Source organism: Cavenderia fasciculata (assembly GCF_000203815.1).
Source record: "Cavenderia fasciculata unplaced genomic scaffold Scf_EJPB12P01AWP9W-5, whole genome shotgun sequence".
Lineage (NCBI taxonomy): Eukaryota > Evosea > Eumycetozoa > Acytosteliales > Cavenderiaceae > Cavenderia > Cavenderia fasciculata.
The window spans coordinates 324,964-345,930 of NW_004457703.1; the positions used below are offsets into that span (position 1 = coordinate 324,964).

Genomic DNA, 20,967 nt, shown 5'->3' on the forward strand with positions numbered 1-20,967 from the left:
ATACAAGATGTTAACGTAGGGAATTCCCAGCATACAACCAAAATGATATTTTAAAAAAGAATAAGGAACTAGGTTATAAACTTCTCGTTCTCCCCAAATCTTGTGCAAATATCTATTCTAATGGGCAGCTGCCCATTAATCAAAAAATGATTTTTTTTTTTTGTATTCCTGGATATTTTTTTGCCCAACCCAACCTCGCTCAGCGAACAGGATCTTGGGGATTGCAACCTCTATGTTCTCACACATACATACATACATACATAGATATACATCAAATATGAAAATATTCGGAGGTGTATTATTATTGGTGGTATATTATATATCTCTAACCTTTTCTCTTTCTACTACAAGTATGTAGATCAGATCCAATATAAAACATATCAGACTAATGAAACCCTAAATTTTTTTTTAAATACTATCCACCCATTACAGATATATTGTATGTTGATCCATCAAATATTAATTCATGTACGATTAAAGTAGCAGACTGTGGTACTTCTGCTAAACCTTTTACAACAATTGGTGATGCGGTCACTACGGCCATGCAAGGTAGTACCTCTGAGATATCGACCAACTACAACTGGGTCATATTGGTCAATCCAGTGCCATCGTATGTTGGAACTCAAAACACTGGAATCAACCTCCAACTTGCAAAAGGGTCGTCCATCGAACTACGTTCAATCACTGCTGCCACTATTACCGTTGACTGTCAAGGTTCTGGATACTTTATGAATGTTCGTGATACCTCTCACATCAAGATGAACAATTTCCTAGTCAAGAATTGTAATGCCAATATAGGTGGTGCCATGTCTATTGTCCAGTCATCTGCTACTCTCACCAATTGTAACTTTTTAAACAACAAGGCTTCAATTGGTGGTGCCCTTTACATTGACCAATGCCAATCTATTATCATCTCTGGCACCAAGTTTGATGGAAACCAAGCCAGTGAACGTGGACCTGCCTTTGATGTCACCAACACGCCAACAGTCGAATTGTATGGTGTTGAATTTCCAAATGTCGAACAAACATTTTCATGTCGTCAATCTTCTGTCGTTGCAGATACCATCGTTGCATCATCAACAGCCACTGCCATGTGTGACAATCAATGTTCATTCTCGAGAGGTGGTAATGTCCTGTGCCACCGTACCATTGATACTATCATTGGTAACATCGCTATTCAATCTACCTCGTTTTGTCTCCCATCTAGAAACGCTGCCCAATGCGAAACTCGTTGTCAATCAACTACTGATAGTTGTCTTTCATGTGATTCATGTCCATGTTTCATGTCTGGAGTATTTGTGACCACCACCGCTGGGACCTGTACCAAATCAAGATTCATCTCACCGACCATCAACTTTGATGATTTGTTGCCAGGTATTACAGACAAGGTCACCATTGATATCATCGCCTATGTCACTGTTCCAAAGTCTGGTTTTTACAGCTATTCCACTCATAGTACCCATCTTGGTCTGTCACTTCAAGTAGATTCTCGTATGATGCTATCGTCCAACTACCAAAGAGAATCTTGGTCATCCAACCGTACCATTTACCTCGAAGAGAAACATCCACATGCTCTCTCTTTCCAACTCACCTCGCCAGTTTCATCACTTGTTCTCAAAAGATCATTTGCATTTTCCTTTGACAATAACCAAGGGATCGAAATATTCTACAGTCGTTCAATGTGTGGAGATGGTATATTCCATTTAGGTACTACTGACTGTATTCATGATACGAATGGTATGTAAAAATAATCAGAAAAGAAAGAATGGGAAGCTAGTTACTTATTATTTTATTCTTTTTCATTTTAATAGTTGTACCAACCAGTGGAGCACCATCTTGTGGTGACAATATTTGTAATGAAAACAATCCAAATGATTGTTTCAAAGATTGTTATTCACACATAACACCAATATGTGATGCTCGTAAAGTTCCAAAGAACCATATTGCTCCTGGATTTATTACTCAAGGTGATACTCTTGGTGCCATCATTGACAACCAAATGATATGGCATCTTCCAGGCTCAGAGCACATGACCACTGCCATAGATATTGTCTCTGGAGAACATGCTAGCGACCCTATATTCTACTTTGGATACTGTACCGACAGTGATATCAATCTTATTCAAGATGTATACCGTGGAGCTGTCTATGAGCTGCCAAAAGAATTAGTTGGAAAAATGCTTCCCCAATGTACATTCGATACCTCCACAACCACCCATTCAAGTGTTACCGAGATGAAAGATTCAATGACTGAAAAATCAAGTATGTATATTAATATTTTTATAGCTATCAAACTCAAAATCAACATTAACATTATTTATTTATTTATTTACTTATTTACTTTAGTGTCATCTTTTAAAGGATCTATTGGAGGAAGTTATGCAGGATATGGAGGTGAATTAAACGCAGCCTATTCAAAGGATAAATCTGTATCTCAAACCAATTCAAGATCAACCTCTGCAACATCGACTGTCTTTCTTACCGAGGTGGCCTGCAACGTATCGACTGTCGAGTTGGTAGAGACTGTCTTTCACCCAACCTTTTTAAGAGATCTCAAGAAATCACTTTCCGGAATCGACATGCTTGATGTGGTTGAGAAATACGGTACTCACTATATCAAACGTGCAGTATTGGGAGGAAAGCTTACTCAATCGACCATCACCGATGAATCAATGACAAGCTCGCAACAAGAATCTGAATGGAGCGAAAGCACCAAAAGATCGATTGGAGCATCCATCAAGACACCAGTTCTTCAAGGAGGTGGATCCTATGGTGATACATCAGACTCTACTCAGTCTGGCACACAACAAGACGAGAAGGAGTCCAAATCAGAGAGAACATCAATAGTTACACTTGGAGGAGAGCCAGGATCGTATGCACCCGGAAGTTCATCACAAGGAGAAATGTTCCAAAAATGGGCATCATCAATCGATCTCAGTCCTGCCGTTATTTCAAGGGATCTCTTTCCAATCCGTGATATTATCCCATCGTCATGGATGTCTTCTGTTGCTGGAAAAACATTCAAGCACTCTGGATAGAAGCAGAGAAAATGTACTATGATATGAACTTGTTTGTAGACAATTCACTCACAACACCACAATTCAAGTACATGATGTTGATTCATACCACTCCATCCAACACCCAATACCTTCCCACCATCTCTATCAAGTGGACCGACACCAACAATAAGCCAAAAGTATCCAAGATCGAGCCCTATTTCAACAGAAAAAAGGATGACCCAACCAACTCTTGGTATCCACCCTATGTCATGGACTTGGACTATAAGGTTCCTACTTCTTTACCTACTTCCAGTGATACATGTTGGCAAGATCCAATTGGATTTTCTCATCCAAAAATCGCAGATATCACTAATAGATATTGTCATTACAGTCGTAAAGCAATCTTATCACCGCTTCGCTTTGACTTTGTATTGGATGCTGACTTTTTAACGAGTACTACCACACCTGTCATCACGGTCACTGGTGTTCCATCGACCACAGACCCAATGTTTTCGATTGTCAGATTCGAGTCGTCAGAAGGTATCACATTTGACAAGACCGGATTCAAACCAATGACAACCACCTATGTATCCACTACAGTAGCCCAAACCTATGGATCGGTTCTTGTTGCCCCATTGATCACATATTTGAACAACTCTCCAGCGAGCCAGAATTCTTTCTCTTCCTTCCTAAAGGTATTTTACAACACCCAAGATCTTTCTCAAATTAAAGACAAGGTACAAATCTACTATACCAATCCATCGGGTACCGAAACCTTATTGGGTGAGCACCAATTCACTTGGAATAATGATGAACACAAATTCACATTCAACCTTTTCTCTCACCCCTACGTTACCGGTACACCAACCTATCGTTACAAACTCAATAACCAAATCGGAAGCACTTGCCGAGTCGACTGGGCACTCTCCATGCAGCCTCAGCCCACTGTTTCAACTTGGAAGAGAAGGGCACTTTACCACCACACTCTAATGAATAGTTATCAATACCTCACTTCACAATCAACTGCCTACCTGAGCATGAATATGATATCTATGGACCCATCAAGGTTCCCATATTTATACACTAGAAATTATGTCATGGAAAAAGAGGCAATGAACAATTAATCCCGTGTGTTAATTAATCCCAAACCCACCTCATCAAAAATAAATAAAGAAATAAAAAAAATAATGATTAATTAATTGGATAAATAGAAAGGAATCAAAATTGATTTGATTTTGATTTGGTTTATTTATTTGTTTAAAAGAAATTTTATTTGATTTGATTTTGATTTGGTTTATTTATTTTTTTATATTTTTTAAATTGCATTTGAAAGTGGAATGATATCATTTTTGGTCATGGTGACGGTTGTAACTTGCTCATTTGGCAAGACGAATTGTCTTTGTGTAGTACCATAGATGGTCGAGTACTTTTTCTCGATGGGCATGTTAGCGGGGATGGTACACATTCCAGCACCGTATCGAACTCCAGGTGCGTTGGGACAGTATTGGACAATGTTGAATACATCGATTGTGTAGGAAAAGGTAACGTCCTCATTTCCAAATGTTGTCATTGGTTCAAATGACACAAACTCGATGTCTCCGATATACGGACCATCCATAAAATGCTTGATGCCTGGATCTGTGGTCGGGTTGAAATAGACAGTGTGGATGTCGAGTGTACCTTGCAAGGTGATTCGAATGATTGGATAGACGGTGCAAGTAGGACAAACATTTTTAGTGTTTTGAATACGAAGGCTGAAGCTGTACTCTGATAACTGGCCCCATACACTATTTGCAAACACTGTGTGGTAGATACGAGAGTTAACCACATCATAGACATCAAAAGATATTTTGCTGGTTGGATATCCAGAGACTGATTGTACCTCACCAAGTGGTAAAACAAATAGTGCTCCTGAATCCAATGTCTTGGATGATATTTTGGTTAGTCCACTAATCGTTTTAATGGTAAACGTAAGTAGATACGATGTGCCAGCAGATTTTGGAGCATTCAAATAATAAATCGATTCATCTGATTTTAATGCTAAAGTAGATTAAAGTAGTTAGTAAGTGTTAATCATCATCATCATTATGAGTAAATATTGTTGTAAGGGTTATTCACTTTTACATACATTCAATTTGGTCAAAATCAACTCTACTTGCATAACGTTTGTAAAGGTGAGCAATTTCAGCTTTGGTCCACAATGATTGGATGGTTTCGGTAGAACCTTTGACGAGCCAGTTGGTGGGGATCAAATCAGAAATGAATCCATACTTTTTCTTGATGGGTACAGGCAAGAGATCGACTGCTTTTGCCCATTCACCAAAGTTGTTGTGGGAACCTTTAGTGTCGGGACCAAAAGAACCTGGGGGACCACCTTTAGTGATAATCGTCGTTGATGCGCTGTCATCTTCAAACTTGTTTTGTTGTTCACTTGTGATTGAGTTGTCGGTACCTGTCTTGTAGTTGGCATTGACCTTGAGTGCTGGCGAGGAAACCTTGGCAGACAATGAAAGTTGAGTATGCTTTTCCATTTCAGAAGAGGTTTTGCTATCAAGGGTGGTGTGGGATACGACTGTGACGTGAGTCAATGAGCCACCCATCACAGCACTCTTTATGTACATTGATCCGTACTTGGCGACTGCTAGTTCCATTTTGGGGATTGTGTCGGCTTGTGAAACATCTCTAACGAAATTGGGATGGAAGGTCAGAGTGTCAGCAGAGATGTGAACTCGAGTCGTCTCACATAGAACTTGGTCTACCATGATTTGTCCAGACACCTTCTTCTCTAGATCATTTGCAGATTTGACAGAGGAGGACTGAGAGAATGCAACACTAGCTTGGACTGACACTCCCCAATATGAGCCACCAAGGTTGGCAGAAGCATCCATACTGGTATCTTTAGACATTTCTTGTGACATTTTAGAAGATGACGAATAACTTGTGGTCGAGGCTGAATACGAGCATTTGGGTGTTGGAATAGCAAGTATTCCTTTGGGAACTGTGTATACTAGACCACGGTACAGGTCATGCACAGTGGTGTAGGATGAGTTGTCACAATATCCAAAATGGAATAAAGGTGCATTCCTATTTTCATCAGTCATAATGTCAACACCGTGGGACAAGAGTTGGATACCTGGCAACGAATACATGTATTGGTTGTTGAGAGCTGTTCCAACGAAATCCATCTTGGAATAGATTGGATCGAGACGATAAGGTGTGGCTTGTTCTGGGCACATTGGAGCTAAAACATGGTAGCAATCAACAAGACAATCCTCTGGAATCTCACTACAAATTCCATCTCCACAAGTATCTTTTGATAGATCCAATGCCTTTTCTTGATCAGCAACACATTTATAGGCTGGTATTTTTTCTCTATCATCCAAAATACCATCATTACAAACTATTGAAAATAAATAATATGTTAGAGGTTATAATTACTAGTAATTATAATAAATAATAAATCAACATACTATTTTTAGAATAAAATGGATCAAGTAATATGAATTGTTCACCATCAGCTTTTCTTCTCCAATAGATCTTGAGTTTGGCACCAGTGTTGGGTGCTACTCCTTTGGTGATGGCGATACGAAGATGGTGTACATTGGTGGCTGTCAGTCTAACTGATCTGGTTGTATCAACGTTGGAGAGGGAGGCTGCAGTATAGACAAAATCAATTCCATCAACTGAAAAGACTAGGCCGCAATTACTACCGATGAATTTAAATTCATAAGTAGCATGCTTATTAACTTTCAAGTACGAATTGAGAATAGCATAGGGGTGGGCAAGGTTGGCAATACTTGACGACGACAATTGAATAATGTCAGCAGCAAAGGTGATGGGAAGTGCAGGAATGGTCTTGAATATTTCAAGCTTCCATCCATGAGCAACACAAGAACAATCAGATGGACATGAAAAGCATGACTCTCCATTATCACATACATTGTTGTTGTTACAACTCTCAGAATAAGTACTAAATGTTTTGAATACATATGCCCATGATACTATAGAATAGAAAAGGAATAATGATTAGTATGTGAATTAATTATTTGATTGATAGATATCATACCTGTTGGTGGAGTTGGACATGTACGATCGAGAACAGTGACGATACCAGTGGGTACTGATATAGTAGATAGATCACCTACTATTTTGAGACCCTCTATGCCTGTCAAACTGTCGATTGAAAGATACGATGAATCGAGTTTAACCGACACTGATCCTCCGGTAGAATACATGTCACATGGTTTTTGATTAGTCATTGACAGACCGACGACAGACGATGAAGCATAGATATCGTATCCTTGAGTGACAGCTTTATTGTCCATAAAGAGACAACGAGTGAAGTCAATGTTTGAATTGGACAATGAGACAGCACCTCCGTTGAGAGCTTGATTACCGACAAATGTAACAGCACCTACGACGACCGATGAGTTTACAACCGATAGAGCACCACCTGAAGAACCGACACAACGATGAATACCAATATTCGATAACTTGAACAGAGTAACATTCTTGACTGTGATTGCATTACCTACACCCTCACAATCAATGATTACTTGTGCATCATTAAATGTAACCAAACCATGTGTAGTTTGTTTGGTCGGTGATTGTGAACTATTTAAAATTTAAAATAAAAAAATAAAGAATAATTTAATTAATATTCAAAAGAACTACCACTTGGCCCATCCGTGTATGATGATCATTTTTTTCACTTTTCTTTATTTTATTGATTCATTTTTTATTTATCTTTTTTATTTTATACGTACACAATATGTAATGGAAAGTTGATATCTAAACCTTTGTTTTTAGATCCACGATAAATACCCTCCTTTGCAATGATGGTACCAATCGTTTGGTGGTTTTGGGTGTTTTGAAAGAGCCAGTCCACGTTGACAGCAGCCGACGACTTGTTGCTACGCATCAAAGAAATGAATTGTATGGCATCAACAAAGTTGGAAAAGGGTGACATTTCAGTACCACAGTCGGCTGTGCACATTGAATTTTGGTCAACATATACTTGGTAGTCATTGCTACTACTCTGTGCTTTGACTATTGCCAAACAGACAACAACAATTAAAAATACTATAGAACTATTATCTCTTGTCATGTTTGGTATGTATGTTTGAATATTTCTATACACACGTATGTGAATCAAGCTGACACGAACCATCCTTGCCCAATCTTTAGAAAAAAAATATTTTTAAAATAATCAGCCCCCCAATAATTTCCAGATTTTTGTTGATTGGCATATCCTTCCCTATCACTCGCTTCGTATCTGTGATTTTGGAATCTCTCAAAATATTTCTTTTGGGCGTGCGCAATGAAATATCTTCAAGCTTGTACAGACAATGAAGGCAGCTCGCGATGATAACATGTGACCTGAGATATTCTTTGCGAATAATAATTAGGATTCTCTTGCTCTCAAAACACAAAAGAAAAAAAAAGATTCTGTTAGTTCTTCTCTAAAACAAAGTATGTATATCCATACACTTAGTTTTACTTATGATTAATATTAATTAATTAATTGTTCCCAAATATATATAGTTTTTTTAATTAGTGAACACTAGCAATACGATGACTCTGGTCTCAACCTATTTTTTCTCAAAAGTCATCTTTTTCTTTTTATTTGTTAGTTTTTCTCTCTTCCTTTATGTAGAGTCAGTCTTTACACCACCACGATGTATTGGTATGCCAGTAGACTTGCAAATGGGAACACCGATCATAACTGTTGATTGGTGGTTCCTTTTTTCAAAACAATCAGAAGACAACGAACATGGTGGAGGCTTTGTATACATGGATTCTAATAATCTATACCTTGTATGTATAAATCATTCGTTTTTTAAATATTCAATCGATCATACATACTTATCGGGTATATATACAATTAATACAGGACATTGAAGAAGATCAACTGGTTCCAAACAAACCCGCTCATGACCCGATCAATATCAAAGTGTTTTGGGAGAGACATACAAAGAGAGCTTACGATAACAACAAGGATGTCTACGATGATTGTAGAACAAAAGGGAGCAAAAAGGTCAAGGAAGGCTTGGTCAAACCCGGATGTGTAGACCAAAAACGCATAGAGGCACAGGTTTGGTACCATGACATCTTGGGTCGTGCCGGTAATGGTAAAAAACAACCTACCGCCGAGGCTAGTGACGATGATAGTATTAATCATGAGGAAGCGACAACCCCTGGTGGTTATAGACACGCTCACGCAAAGGTATGGTTGATTGAGCGATAGATAGATAGATAAATCTATAGATTCTTTTCATTAAAAAATGTATTAACACTCTTGTATACCTTACCAAAAATATAGTATCTTATATCTGTAGACAGTGAGACTGGAAATGGATATATTATCGACCATTCACTCAACATTCCATCACTCCCAATTGATACAGGCATTCAATGGTCTGAGGACTATCAGCTTTTTGGTGAAAATGTTGGTGGTTCAGATGGCAAGTTTGTAATGTCACATCACAGTTTTTGTACCAATTTCGAAGCAAGTATGTAAATATTAATATAAATGCATGAGAAATGTATAAAAATTGCTAACCTGTTGAATATTCTTTTACATAAGCTGAATTTGACCAACTAATGATCATTATTGGGAGGGGAAATCCACACTTCACCAGAACAAACTATATGGATGATCACCCTGATCCGGATAAACAAGGTTCGCTCTTATCCAAAAACCACCAATACAATATCAAAGAGAGAATTGGTGAAGTATTGGGTTTATTCGACGTACCAGATGGATTGTGTGAGGATTTTTACAGCACTCTTTTACAGTATGCCAATGTGGAAACTAACGAAGGAGCAACCGAAAGGGAAAGATTAGCTGCTTTTATTCGTCACCCTGCCAATAACCCCCTTGGTATTTGTATTAATACTATGAATCTAGCCACTGGAATGACCATTTATGGTTTTGGTATGCATATTTTAAAAATATTAAAAAAAAAAATTGTACTGACCTTGAATGATTATTGCCATAAATTTAATTTAGATATTAGAATGAAACCATTTGAACTTTCTGACCCCGGTTTGCATACTGGTAGGGCTGGTATGCTTGACAGCAATGTTCAAAAGGAAGTGGGTCAAATGAAAACAATTGCTCACCTTGGAATGGATCCATTCACATTCATTGCAAAGACTGATCAAGATGTTTACTTTGTCTCAACCTATGTAAGTAGGATAGAGAGAGAGATTAATTAAAAAGCTTGTTGATTATAATATTTAAAAATATTAATATGAAAATTCAATTAATATAGTCACAACCCCGTCGTATTGATATTCCATCTATTTATGTAGCCGACGAAGATTGGGGAATCTTTAACATCAGGGGTTGGAAATATGATGGTGCTGTTAATCAACACAGACATGAAAAATTATCATTCTCAATATTAGGAAGAGTTTGTGTTGGTGATGCAAATAGAAATTTGGTTCATACTCTATATGCTGGAATTTATGTATGTCATAATTAAATTTAATTATTAAAAGTCAATCATCATTTCTATTAATCATTTCATTTTAATTCTTTTTTTTTTATTTTTAGATATGTTTCCAAAATAAAAAGCTGGCAGATGAACTCTATGAGATGATAAACCATATTGATATATCGAATAGTTATACTTATGATCAACAAGGAACCCTTTTGTTTCCAGATACCCCTGATATCATTGGTCGAGAAGAATTCCCACCAATGTCAAATAGGTTGGATGCTGTCGAGAGAGCATTGCCATCTCTGATGTTCCCACTTGCTGGTCAAACTACCACTACCACTACCACTACTACTACAACGACAACGACAACTACAACTGCAACTACAAATAATAATAACAACAATAACAATAAGAACACCAAAAAGAGGTCATCCAAAGCAACATTAAAAAATCCATCAAAATCAAAATACTCTCGTGTATCTTCTGACAATGAAGAAGATGATGACAATAATTATAATAACCTTTCTGGTAATGGATATGATGATGATGAAGATGAAAATTAAATAAGAATCTAAAATAATAATTTCTAAAAGAACTCAAATTTGTCTATTCCTACATTGCACCAATAATAATAATAATAATAATAAAAATACATGTTTGATAAAGATAAATAAATATATATTTAATTTAAATTGTCTACAGTTGATAGAATCCAAGATCCCGACTGAATATTATCAGGAATGGTTCTAGTGGTAGTACTATATGTTTCAAGGTCGATAGTAGTGACGGTTAGCATAGCATCACTACCACTACTATTTGGTTCGGGTGATAGCATGTACAAGTAGCCAGCTGGATCTTGAATGAATGGTTGGATGGTACTGTTGGTAAAGGGAAGTGTCAATACAAGCGTGGCCTCTTTTGTTTCAAAATCAGCTACGAAAATGCTGGCACTGTCATCCCCAACACTGGCAATCAACAGCTGGTCTTGATAAATGAACAACTTCATGTCACAAGAAGGGATATTTTCAACTGTGAAACTTAGTTTTTGATAAGTTGCAAATGGACAATAAAAGATGGATGTGGTTGAATTTTTTTCCGATGGTGCATATCCATAGGCAAGATAATAAGAATTATTATAATATACACCTGCTACCTCTATATTTGATCCAAGTGGTATTGCGTCAAAAGTTTCTGTTAATCTTTAATTTAAAAAAAATAAATAAATAATTGAGTATATATTATATTATAATAATATAAGAAGAGACTAGTGATCTAGACTTACGATCTTTGAGTGACAAAATCAATCATGATAAGTGAAATGTAATTGGTTAAACCATATGGAATTTGTCCACTAGCATAAATAAACTTTTGGCCAGCCCAATATCCCAATGATTGATCAGTTATGATATAATTGAATACAGTTGTCATTTGTTGAATTACTCTAAGACTATTTGTCTTTTTTTTTAAATAAATTATTAATTAATTATTATGTATCGCGATGAATATTTGTTTTAATTGTATTACATACAGAAATTGTATAAGAAAGAAGCAATACATTTTTGTAATATTGAGCAAACAATAAGATTTTATCTCCTGTTTGTTGAGCAATACCAAAGATATTTTCATAAATACCTCCGTTGGGAAAGGCAACACTTGAAACTAGTTCACCCGATGTAAGGTTAACTACTTGATATACACTCTGTCCATTAAAGACATCAATGTTTTGAACTAATGTTGAATTACAAAACTATAGATATAGATAGATCGACAAGATGAAAGAGAAAGAAAGATTAGTAATAGAATAAAAAACAATCTTGATTAAAGTGTACATACAGTTAAAAATAATAATGATGATATGAATAGTAAAAGAGAAATATTTGATTTCATTGTGTGTGTGTGCAGATGGGTTAGGACAATATAGATAAAGTGAAGTGATTGATTGTTGTGTGTTCAGATTCAACCGTTTTAATACATCATCAAAGTGTAGATATTTTGGAAAATTAAAAATAAAAAAGATCTTTCTCGAACCTTATTCGAGAAATAGGGTCGGATCGATAAAGCAGTGGACAAGTGATGGTATGGTGGAAATTTCCAATTTGCCTTCCAAATAACAATATCCCTTTTTTTAAAGATTAGTCACTTTGATTATAAAGTTTACATCTAATATCTTTCAATAGATTTATTCTATGTGTGTTAATAAGAGTAGTAATATTTATCTACCTATCTATGATACATACGATTTTCATCTCTTTGTAATTTTCTTGTTGGTTGTTGCTTTGGTTCCTCCATATTGGTATCCCAAAGAATACACAATGATATCATTATTTTATTAGTTCATCATCATTCTTAATTGTTGCTCTATTTACTCTATATATGTACATTTATACATATACATACATATAAAAAACAAAAATGTGAATAGTAGGATAGAAACACATTCAAGTTGGGTAATAAATAAATTTAATAATTTTTAATTAATTATTTAAAAGGTGGGGGTTTGAATGATCTTCAGAGACTTTTCTCTTTTCTTCTTCTTTTAAAGAGTCGTTGTCGTTGAAAGTATAATGAATGACACAAGAACAAATAATATGTGTTAATAGTAGCACCGGTGTCGATATGAATACTCTCTTTACAAGGGTATTCAAAGATGCCTATTTACGATACACCATCTTTAACAATGTAAAGAGTATTCATCGAGCTACCAATTCAGAGGCACTCCTGTCTTTGAAAAGGTCATAAAGGAGAGGCTGGCATCGTGCGACGTCAATGTCAAGGGCAAGAGAGATGGGTTGATCTTCTTTTCTTATCATCGTGCCCGTCGACCTGCTACTTATGGTCGTGGTTATTTTTGCTAATCATCCAAATGATCAAGACCAATTGAAAGCAATCGTATCTTGGGTATCAACCTTTCAATTGCCGCCACCACTACCACCCATCACCAGTCCTACAAACCAAGAAGAAGAAGAAGTATTTCATCTCGATACTTTTATGCGAGATGAAGACTTGTCATGGTTGGACAATGATATTAGGTTGGTCGAAATATTAGATCAACTCAAATTACATTTTGATCACAATGGACTATCAACCACTCAACAACAAGTATCATCAAGTCAAGATTATTTTCAATCAAAACTATCTTTAATATTAAATCATTATAATACTGTAATCAAAGATAGTAATAACTGTAATAATAGTAATAATAATAATAATAATAATAATAGTCATAGTGATTTCTTTACCAAAAGAGAACTTAATTTATTATTTATATATTATTTACTAGAGAAACAATTTAATACTAGTAATAATAGTAATAATAATAATAATAATAATAATAATAATAATAATAATAATAATAATAATAATAATCAAAGAATCAATTTTGAAATAGTAAAGTCAATTATAATGTGTGACAATTCAATTACAACATCCTATTTTATATTGACAGCACCGATGGGAGGCAATAAGATTGTTGAAATTTGTTCACATTCTGATAACCCACAAGTATTCAAGTATGCCGTAACTGTTCATTGGGGAGCTAAGCTAGACATGGCCGCCAAACGATCACTCTTGGCTATATTTCAACACTCGTTTGAAAATGGTAAAGTTAACTCTGTTACCAATATTTTCAAGTCTGGTCTAATTGACCTAACAAAGATTCACTCCAATTGGAAACCAGACCCATTTTACTTGGACCAATTGTTTGATATATTCTCAATTAAAAAAGAAGGAGGAGGGGGAGGAGGAGGTAACTATTCACCTCCTTCAACCTTACTATTTGAAATATACAAATATGCAGCTCTACTTGGTAAAAGTAATATTGTACAATCATGTTTATCACATGTCAACACACAGCCTACCCAACTCTTATCAATCTTTAAACATGCAATTTTGGGAGGCAACTATTCAATGGCACTTGAAATCAGAGATTGTGGTATAGGGTTGGACTTTTATCAAGCACAAGGTGAAATTGATCTATTTCGCAAGACCATTACAATACTGTGTGGCAATCGAATTCAAGAGGCAATACAGTTTATAATTGATTGGGATGGTGGTCAAATCATTCACTCTAATTGGCAATCAACAGTCACCATTACTATCTATCGACAAAGAATTGATATATTATCAAAATTTATTGTATGTAGTTTAAAACAAAATATAAATATATATATAAAAATATATTTAATTAATTTATTATTTATTTATTTATTATTTAAGGATTTAGGTATTATTAGTAAAGATAATCCAATTAGACTGGGAACATTTGTAGTTGGACAATCAACATTTCTTTTAGAATGTTTGGATACATTTCCCGTTGAGTGTTTTGATCATCCTGCGATGACCAAAAAATATTGGAAGGCATTGATTAGGAAATCTAGATTACATTGTCAGCTTGATCTAGTAGCTAGAGTAGTCATTAAATATTTTGATTACAAAGACACTAATAATCCTAATCTATTGGCCAAGGAACGAAATATCAAACTATTTCTAGAAGATTGTCTAAACACTTGTAAATTAGATAGTTCTATCAACCCTTATCAACTCAAAACAAGAATAACTAAAGTATCCAAACAACATCAACAACTGATAACAGAGTCAGAAGAAGAAAGGTCAATCTATTATTACAATCAACGTTTTGTCAGACTTTAAATTCTCAAGATTAAAAAATAAGTGTAACAAATAAACAAATAAACAAACAAATATTGTAAATTAATTTGTCTTGCAGATATTTTTCAAAAATATCATCAAAAAAAAAGATCATCAAAACCCAGGACAACCAACAACATTTCATTTTTCATTTATTTTCTTTGTTTGTGTTTTTAATAATAATAATAATGAATTCTATCACAAGGTATGTTATATATGTATATGTGTATTATGTATATGTATATGTATATTGTATATGCTAGAGTGGTGTAGTATGAATATGAATATTAACTTTCTTTCTTTCTTTTTGTAGAATACCAATAAAATTAGTATTTAGAGGAACTTTGATTCATTCATTAGAAGCAAGTCATGTACAGATATTAGAGAATAGTTTGATTGGTATTACAGAGAGTGGAACCATTGGATTTGTGAAAGAGAATGTGGTAGATGACAGCAAGTATGAGTCGCTCAAGACACAACTTGGATTCACAGATGCACAGGTAGTGAACCTTGGTCGTCGGTTCATCATCCCCGGGTTTATCGATACACACGCACATGCTCCACAGTACCACAATGCTGGTACCGGTACAGACTTGCCGCTACTAAAGTGGCTTGAAAAGTACACCTTTCCTACAGAGTCCAAGTTTAGAGACTTGAAATTTGCAGACAATGTGTATCGCAAGGTGGTACGTCGTATGCTGCGTAACGGTACTACAACATGCTGCTACTTTGCAACGATCCATACAGACGCATCCAAGTTGCTTGCCGAGATTGTTACTCGTGCAGGTCAACGTGCCTATGTCGGCAAGGTGTGCATGGACCGTCACTCACCAGACCACTATGTCGAGCAGACCGACGACTCTGTGCGCGACACTGAAGAGTTTATCACGGCGATCAAAGCAGCCAACAACCCACTCGTCCAACCCATCGTAACACCACGCTTTGCACCTTCATGCAGCGACAAGTTGATGAAGGAATTGGGTGCGCTGAGTCACCGTCACAATACATTGTTGCAATCACACATTTCAGAAAACATCGATGAATGCAAATGGGTGCAATCACTGTACCCCCAATGTAGCAGCTATACCGACGTCTACAGCCACTTTGACATGATGCATGAACGCACCATCATGGCTCACGGATGTCATTTATCGGAAACAGAGTTACGCACATTTGCAGAGACTCGTGCCGGTGTCTCCCATTGTCCCGTATCCAACTTTACACTGTCTAGTGGTGCATTGGATGTTCGCAAGGCTCTAGGTATGGATGTTAAGGTCGGACTGGGTACAGACGTTTCCGGTGGTTACAGCGCATCCATGCTCGTCGTCATTAGAGATGTCATCAAGGCATCCAACTCTATCCAATTCAACAAACCAACCGACCAAGAAAAGAAAGATTATTCACCCGTCGGTTTTGAAGAAGCATTCTACTTGGCCACAGTCGGTGGCAGCAAATTGGTCAATCTCCAAGACACGATCGGTAACTTTATCGACGGCAAGGATTTCGACGCCCAAATCATCGACCCCTTCTCCCAAAACTCTCCCTTTGACGTGTTTGATGCTGATACTCCCTTGGACATTTTCCAAAAATTCATTTTCCTTGGTGATGATCGTAATGTTGATTCTATCTATGTTAAAGGTAATAAAATTGATTTAAATTCAATCTAAACTAAAATAAAAAGTAAATTAAAAGAATAAAAAGACAAGTAATATAGTTTTTTTCTTTTTTTTTTTAAAAGGTCATTTTATTTTTATTTTCTTTCAAATGATGAATAATACAAATACAAATAATAGTTGTACAACTATTACTACTATATTATTTAAATCAATCATTAATAATAAGTATTTGAGGAATGAAATATTTAAAAGAGTATCTGATCAACATCATTTATTGTATCAATACTCGAATCTAAAATCACCTGCTCTAAAGATTGATGATATGCATTGTTTATTTGATTATTTAAAGTATAATCAATTAAATCTATTCTATCAATACTTTGATCAAGTATTTTGTATCATTGCTATTCAAAAAGAGGTAAATAAATATACCAAAATATATCAACATATATTTATAGTTTCTAACTTTTTTCTTTACTTTTTTTTTTTAGATTCAAACACAATCTCCTTTAAATGATTTATTTAAATATATATTAAAATATCAAATGAATGATATATTGATTTATATTATTGATTATTTAATCAAAAACTATCAATCAGATGAATATGTCAAAGATTTGATAATACAAGGTGTATTTTTAAATGCTAGAAACTTGGTCAATTTGGATATTGATACAACCAAGTTATTAATTCAACTATTGGACAAGAATCATCCTTTATTCGCAAGTTGTATTAAAAAGCTTGATATCTATCCAATTGATTCAATCATTGGTACAATCATTTGTAACTTGGATGGTGGACAATCGAAACTATTTGATCGACTTTGTTTGGTATTGGATCAATTGGTCGATCCCATCCCATCAACAAACTTTATAAAGAATTCTTCTTCTAGATCTTTGGGTTCATTATGGCCATTGGTTCAATTTAGAACAGATGAAGAAAAGAAAACAATGACTAGACTATTAATTCAAGTGTGTACAAGATTTCCTAGGTATCAAGAAACATACAGTTACTTTTTAAATGAAGCTAGTGTTCATGACGTTGACATGGATGATGAATTGTTAGAGTTTGCAATTAAATGTGAACAAGTTAAACAAAGAAAACCTAGAGAGGAGATCATTGGTGGTACACCATTTATGCATGGATTTCAATTTGGTATTGTCACCTTAATGAAAAAAATCAAAGAAGAGGATATTCGTTTGGATCTAAGACCCATACTTTTGGGTAAATATTTACGTGATGGTAATTTAAAAGCTTCAAATTATCTATTGGATCATTTCGAATCTAAAAAGTGGTCAGTTGTTAGTATTCATCCAACTCTTTTATCACAGACACTTATTGATCAACTGATCAATCATCCACATGTATCATGTGACATACCATTACTTTTAATAGAATCTATCGAGAATAAGAATTATACAATGGTACAATATTTTGAATCCAAGATAACTCTAGAAAATATTAATAATATGAATCAATTGGATAAAATGATTGGATGTGCTTTAAAATTGGATGATATTCAATCTCTTTCTATTTTAATGCCAAGATGGAACAGTACAGTTCTTACAATACCCTTTTCAAATGTACTCAAATATTGTAATCTTGCAACTGTCAGTACAGAAACATTATCCTATTTTATATCAACTGCAATGTCTGGATCAATCGATATTGATGGTATACCAAATGGACACGCAATTTGTAGATTAATACCATTAATGATTAAATATAATCATATATCAGATTTTAAGAAACTTTCCACCTTTAATCTTAATTCATGTATCTATGCAGCAGTGAAAAATCAAGATCAAGATCTACTCATTCAATCACTCCATCCTGAATACATTCAAAAACATTACGATACTAAAGTTTTAATTGGAAGTGGACTACAAACATTTGGTCAACTGGTAATACAAAATTCAATCCAATCGCTCATTCCTTTTGTACCATCAAACTTTTCAATTGATAGTACTATCAAAGACAGAGAACTTGCAAAATTGTTAGAGTTTTATCCTTTCAACACTCTAAACTATCAACAAATTTGGGATCATTGTCCAAGCAATGTCCTACAACAAGACAATCTTTTCAAACACCTATTACTAGTTGATTTTCTTCAACCTGATTCAAGATCATATGGATTCCCAAAAGTACTAGACTATTTCAAAAAGTATCAAGAGTATTATCAAACTCAAACTCAAACTCAACCAACACCACTTTTAGATAAACTCAAAGCACCAAACATCGTCAAAGATTTGGGAACAATCCTTACATTTCATTCTCAAACCATTGCTTGGTTATTAAAAGAATTTCCAAAGACTGATGATACAGACTCCACCATAGATGTAGATCGATTATTAAATAAATGTATTTTTCAATATGGATTTATTGAAAACAAATAATCTTAAAATAAATTAAAATACAAATAAATAAATTAAAAGACTATTATTATTATTATTTGTTTGTTTTGTTTGATTTAGAATATATATATTACAGTTTTAAATACAATACATAATGTTTTATTTGTTTTTTTTTTTTATATATTATAAACAGATAAAATAAATTAAATGGGACTGTTTTGTTTTTTGTTTTTTTTTTTAAATTAATATAATAGCAAGTACATTTTGTTGTTTGTGTGCATACAATAATACTACATGTTCAATGCTTTGTTGTGACTTTTTGGTTTGGTCGGTCTGACAACAGGCTTATTGTTCTTCTTCGTATTGTTGTTCTTCATATTGTTGGTTTTCATCATATTGTTGTTGGTTCTCGTCGTATTGCTCGTATTGTTGTTGTTCTTCGTATTGCTCGTATTGTTGTTCTTGTGGAGCCTCTTCGTATTGTTGTTGTTCATAACCTTCGGCTGGAGCACTGGATTGGTGACCTTCGTCACCACCAAAGTAGACGGTTTGTGGGGTACCTCCGGTTCCCTTTTGGACACCACGAGCACCTTCGGCGATCTTCTTTGGAGCGTTCATAGCATTCTTGGTGGCCAACGAGTCCAAACCAACGTTTGGTCTGTCACCAGATCCCTTTTGGGCGGTACCGAGACCTTCGAAGGACTTCTTTGGTGCGTTCAAGGCGTTCTTGATGGCAACAGAGTCGGCAACAGCGGTGGCAGTGGCCTTTGGAGTGTGGACAGCACAGTAGAGTTGACCGTCACTCAACTTGAAGTTCTTAACGTTGAGAGTCATCTTGCAAACGGCGCCTAAAAAAAAAAAATTAAAAAAAAGAAGGAAAAAAAAAGTTAGAGAAATTGATCTATTAAAAAAAAAAATAAACAAAGTATAATAATATGAAATATATATCAACGCACTCACACCTCATCTCTGCCTTCATCTTTAGTCTTGAATATATATCTTCCTTTTTTTTTGATTCACTTCACACTTCTACTTCTCCTTCTGCTTCACTCTTCACTTCAAACTTGATATATTTCATTTCATTTCATTTTTTGACAACTTGAATTTTGAATTTGATTATTATTACATACACTTGAAGCAACCCTTATGGTATGACTTGTCATTGGCAACGATTGACTCCAATGGGTAAGCGGTCTTTTGGCAAGCGCCACACTTAACAGATGCTGACATTATTATATGATGATGAGATTATTGAAAATAACTATAGTATTATTATTATCAAATTGATGATTAGAGAGAGAAATATAAAGTGTTAATATTATGGAAATCATTATTGATTAAACAGAGAATTAAGTAGATTTATGGACAAGTAGTGTTATTATGAAAAATCATAGTATTGATTAATGAAGAGATAAGTAGTGTTATTAGGATATAGAGAAAAGTGGTGTTATTATGAAAAATCATATTGATTGGAGATAGAGATAAGTAGTGTTATCAGGAGATAGAAAAGTGGTGTCATTATGAAAAATCATAGTGTTATTAATGAAAAATAATATCATTGATTAAGAGTGTCCATAATATTATTAATGAGAGAATAAAATCATACTTGGTGATTGAAAAAGTATTGTCTATTGTATTACTTACAGTATTAATATTAAGAAAATATTATTATTGTGATGATAATCAAAAAAGAAAAGAAGAAATTGAAGGTTCAGAGGACCTCTGAGCAAGCCTGCTAGATTTTTTTTTTGGGTGTGAAAATAAATAAAATTTTTTCAAACCAAAAAATAATTGGCTTTCAAGCTTGGATGGATAATGTATCAACGTCTTGTCTCCTTTTCAAGTGAAAATAAGTTTTTATCTACCCATCGATCAGAGTGGCAGTACAAAATATCAACAACAAGCAA

General features: G+C 34.8%; 8 protein-coding genes across 8 annotated transcripts; 5 read left to right on the forward strand and 3 right to left on the reverse strand.

Annotated features, from left to right (window-relative positions):
- Positions 1-277: 277 nt before the first annotated feature.
- Positions 278-3,037, forward strand: DFA_06744 (uncharacterized protein; the record flags this gene model as incomplete). Its single annotated transcript, XM_004366061.1, has 4 exons — positions 278-350; positions 433-1,737; positions 1,812-2,261; positions 2,346-3,037. 4 exons carry the CDS (start codon positions 278-280, stop codon positions 3,035-3,037), a joined length of 2,520 nt encoding a protein of 839 aa, XP_004366118.1.
- Positions 3,038-3,108: 71 nt separating this feature from the next.
- Positions 3,109-4,122, forward strand: DFA_06745 (uncharacterized protein; the record flags this gene model as incomplete). The annotated part of the gene is made up of 1 exon (XM_004366062.1): positions 3,109-4,122. One exon carries the CDS (start codon positions 3,109-3,111, stop codon positions 4,120-4,122), a length of 1,014 nt encoding a protein of 337 aa, XP_004366119.1.
- Positions 4,123-4,313: 191 nt separating this feature from the next.
- On the reverse strand, positions 4,314-8,105 carry DFA_06746 (uncharacterized protein; the record flags this gene model as incomplete). Its single annotated transcript, XM_004366063.1, has 5 exons — positions 4,314-5,038; positions 5,127-6,398; positions 6,469-6,999; positions 7,065-7,612; positions 7,765-8,105. 5 exons carry the CDS (start codon positions 8,103-8,105, stop codon positions 4,314-4,316), a joined length of 3,417 nt encoding a protein of 1,138 aa, XP_004366120.1.
- Positions 8,106-8,686: 581 nt separating this feature from the next.
- DFA_06747 (uncharacterized protein) lies at positions 8,687-11,009 on the forward strand (the record flags this gene model as incomplete). The annotated part of the gene is made up of 7 exons (XM_004366064.1): positions 8,687-8,815; positions 8,892-9,224; positions 9,321-9,510; positions 9,585-9,935; positions 10,011-10,189; positions 10,276-10,473; positions 10,560-11,009. The coding sequence occupies 7 exons, from the start codon at positions 8,687-8,689 to the stop codon at positions 11,007-11,009; spliced, it is 1,830 nt and encodes a 609-aa protein (XP_004366121.1).
- A 119-nt stretch (positions 11,010-11,128) lies between these two features.
- DFA_06748 (uncharacterized protein) lies at positions 11,129-12,333 on the reverse strand (the record flags this gene model as incomplete). The annotated part of the gene is made up of 4 exons (XM_004366065.1): positions 11,129-11,645; positions 11,729-11,901; positions 11,975-12,193; positions 12,280-12,333. 4 exons carry the CDS (start codon positions 12,331-12,333, stop codon positions 11,129-11,131), a joined length of 963 nt encoding a protein of 320 aa, XP_004366122.1.
- Positions 12,334-13,278: 945 nt separating this feature from the next.
- On the forward strand, positions 13,279-15,093 carry DFA_06749 (uncharacterized protein; the record flags this gene model as incomplete). The annotated part of the gene is made up of 3 exons (XM_004366066.1): positions 13,279-13,639; positions 13,727-14,580; positions 14,662-15,093. The coding sequence occupies 3 exons, from the start codon at positions 13,279-13,281 to the stop codon at positions 15,091-15,093; spliced, it is 1,647 nt and encodes a 548-aa protein (XP_004366123.1).
- A 185-nt stretch (positions 15,094-15,278) lies between these two features.
- guaD (guanine deaminase) lies at positions 15,279-19,102 on the forward strand (the record flags this gene model as incomplete). Its single annotated transcript, XM_004366067.1, has 4 exons — positions 15,279-15,295; positions 15,404-16,728; positions 16,829-17,124; positions 17,198-19,102. 4 exons carry the CDS (start codon positions 15,279-15,281, stop codon positions 19,100-19,102), a joined length of 3,543 nt encoding a protein of 1,180 aa, XP_004366124.1.
- Positions 19,103-19,405: 303 nt separating this feature from the next.
- limE (LIM-type zinc finger-containing protein) lies at positions 19,406-20,290 on the reverse strand (the record flags this gene model as incomplete). The annotated part of the gene is made up of 2 exons (XM_004366068.1): positions 19,406-19,908; positions 20,191-20,290. The coding sequence occupies 2 exons, from the start codon at positions 20,288-20,290 to the stop codon at positions 19,406-19,408; spliced, it is 603 nt and encodes a 200-aa protein (XP_004366125.1).
- Between the last annotated feature and the right edge of the window lie 677 nt (positions 20,291-20,967).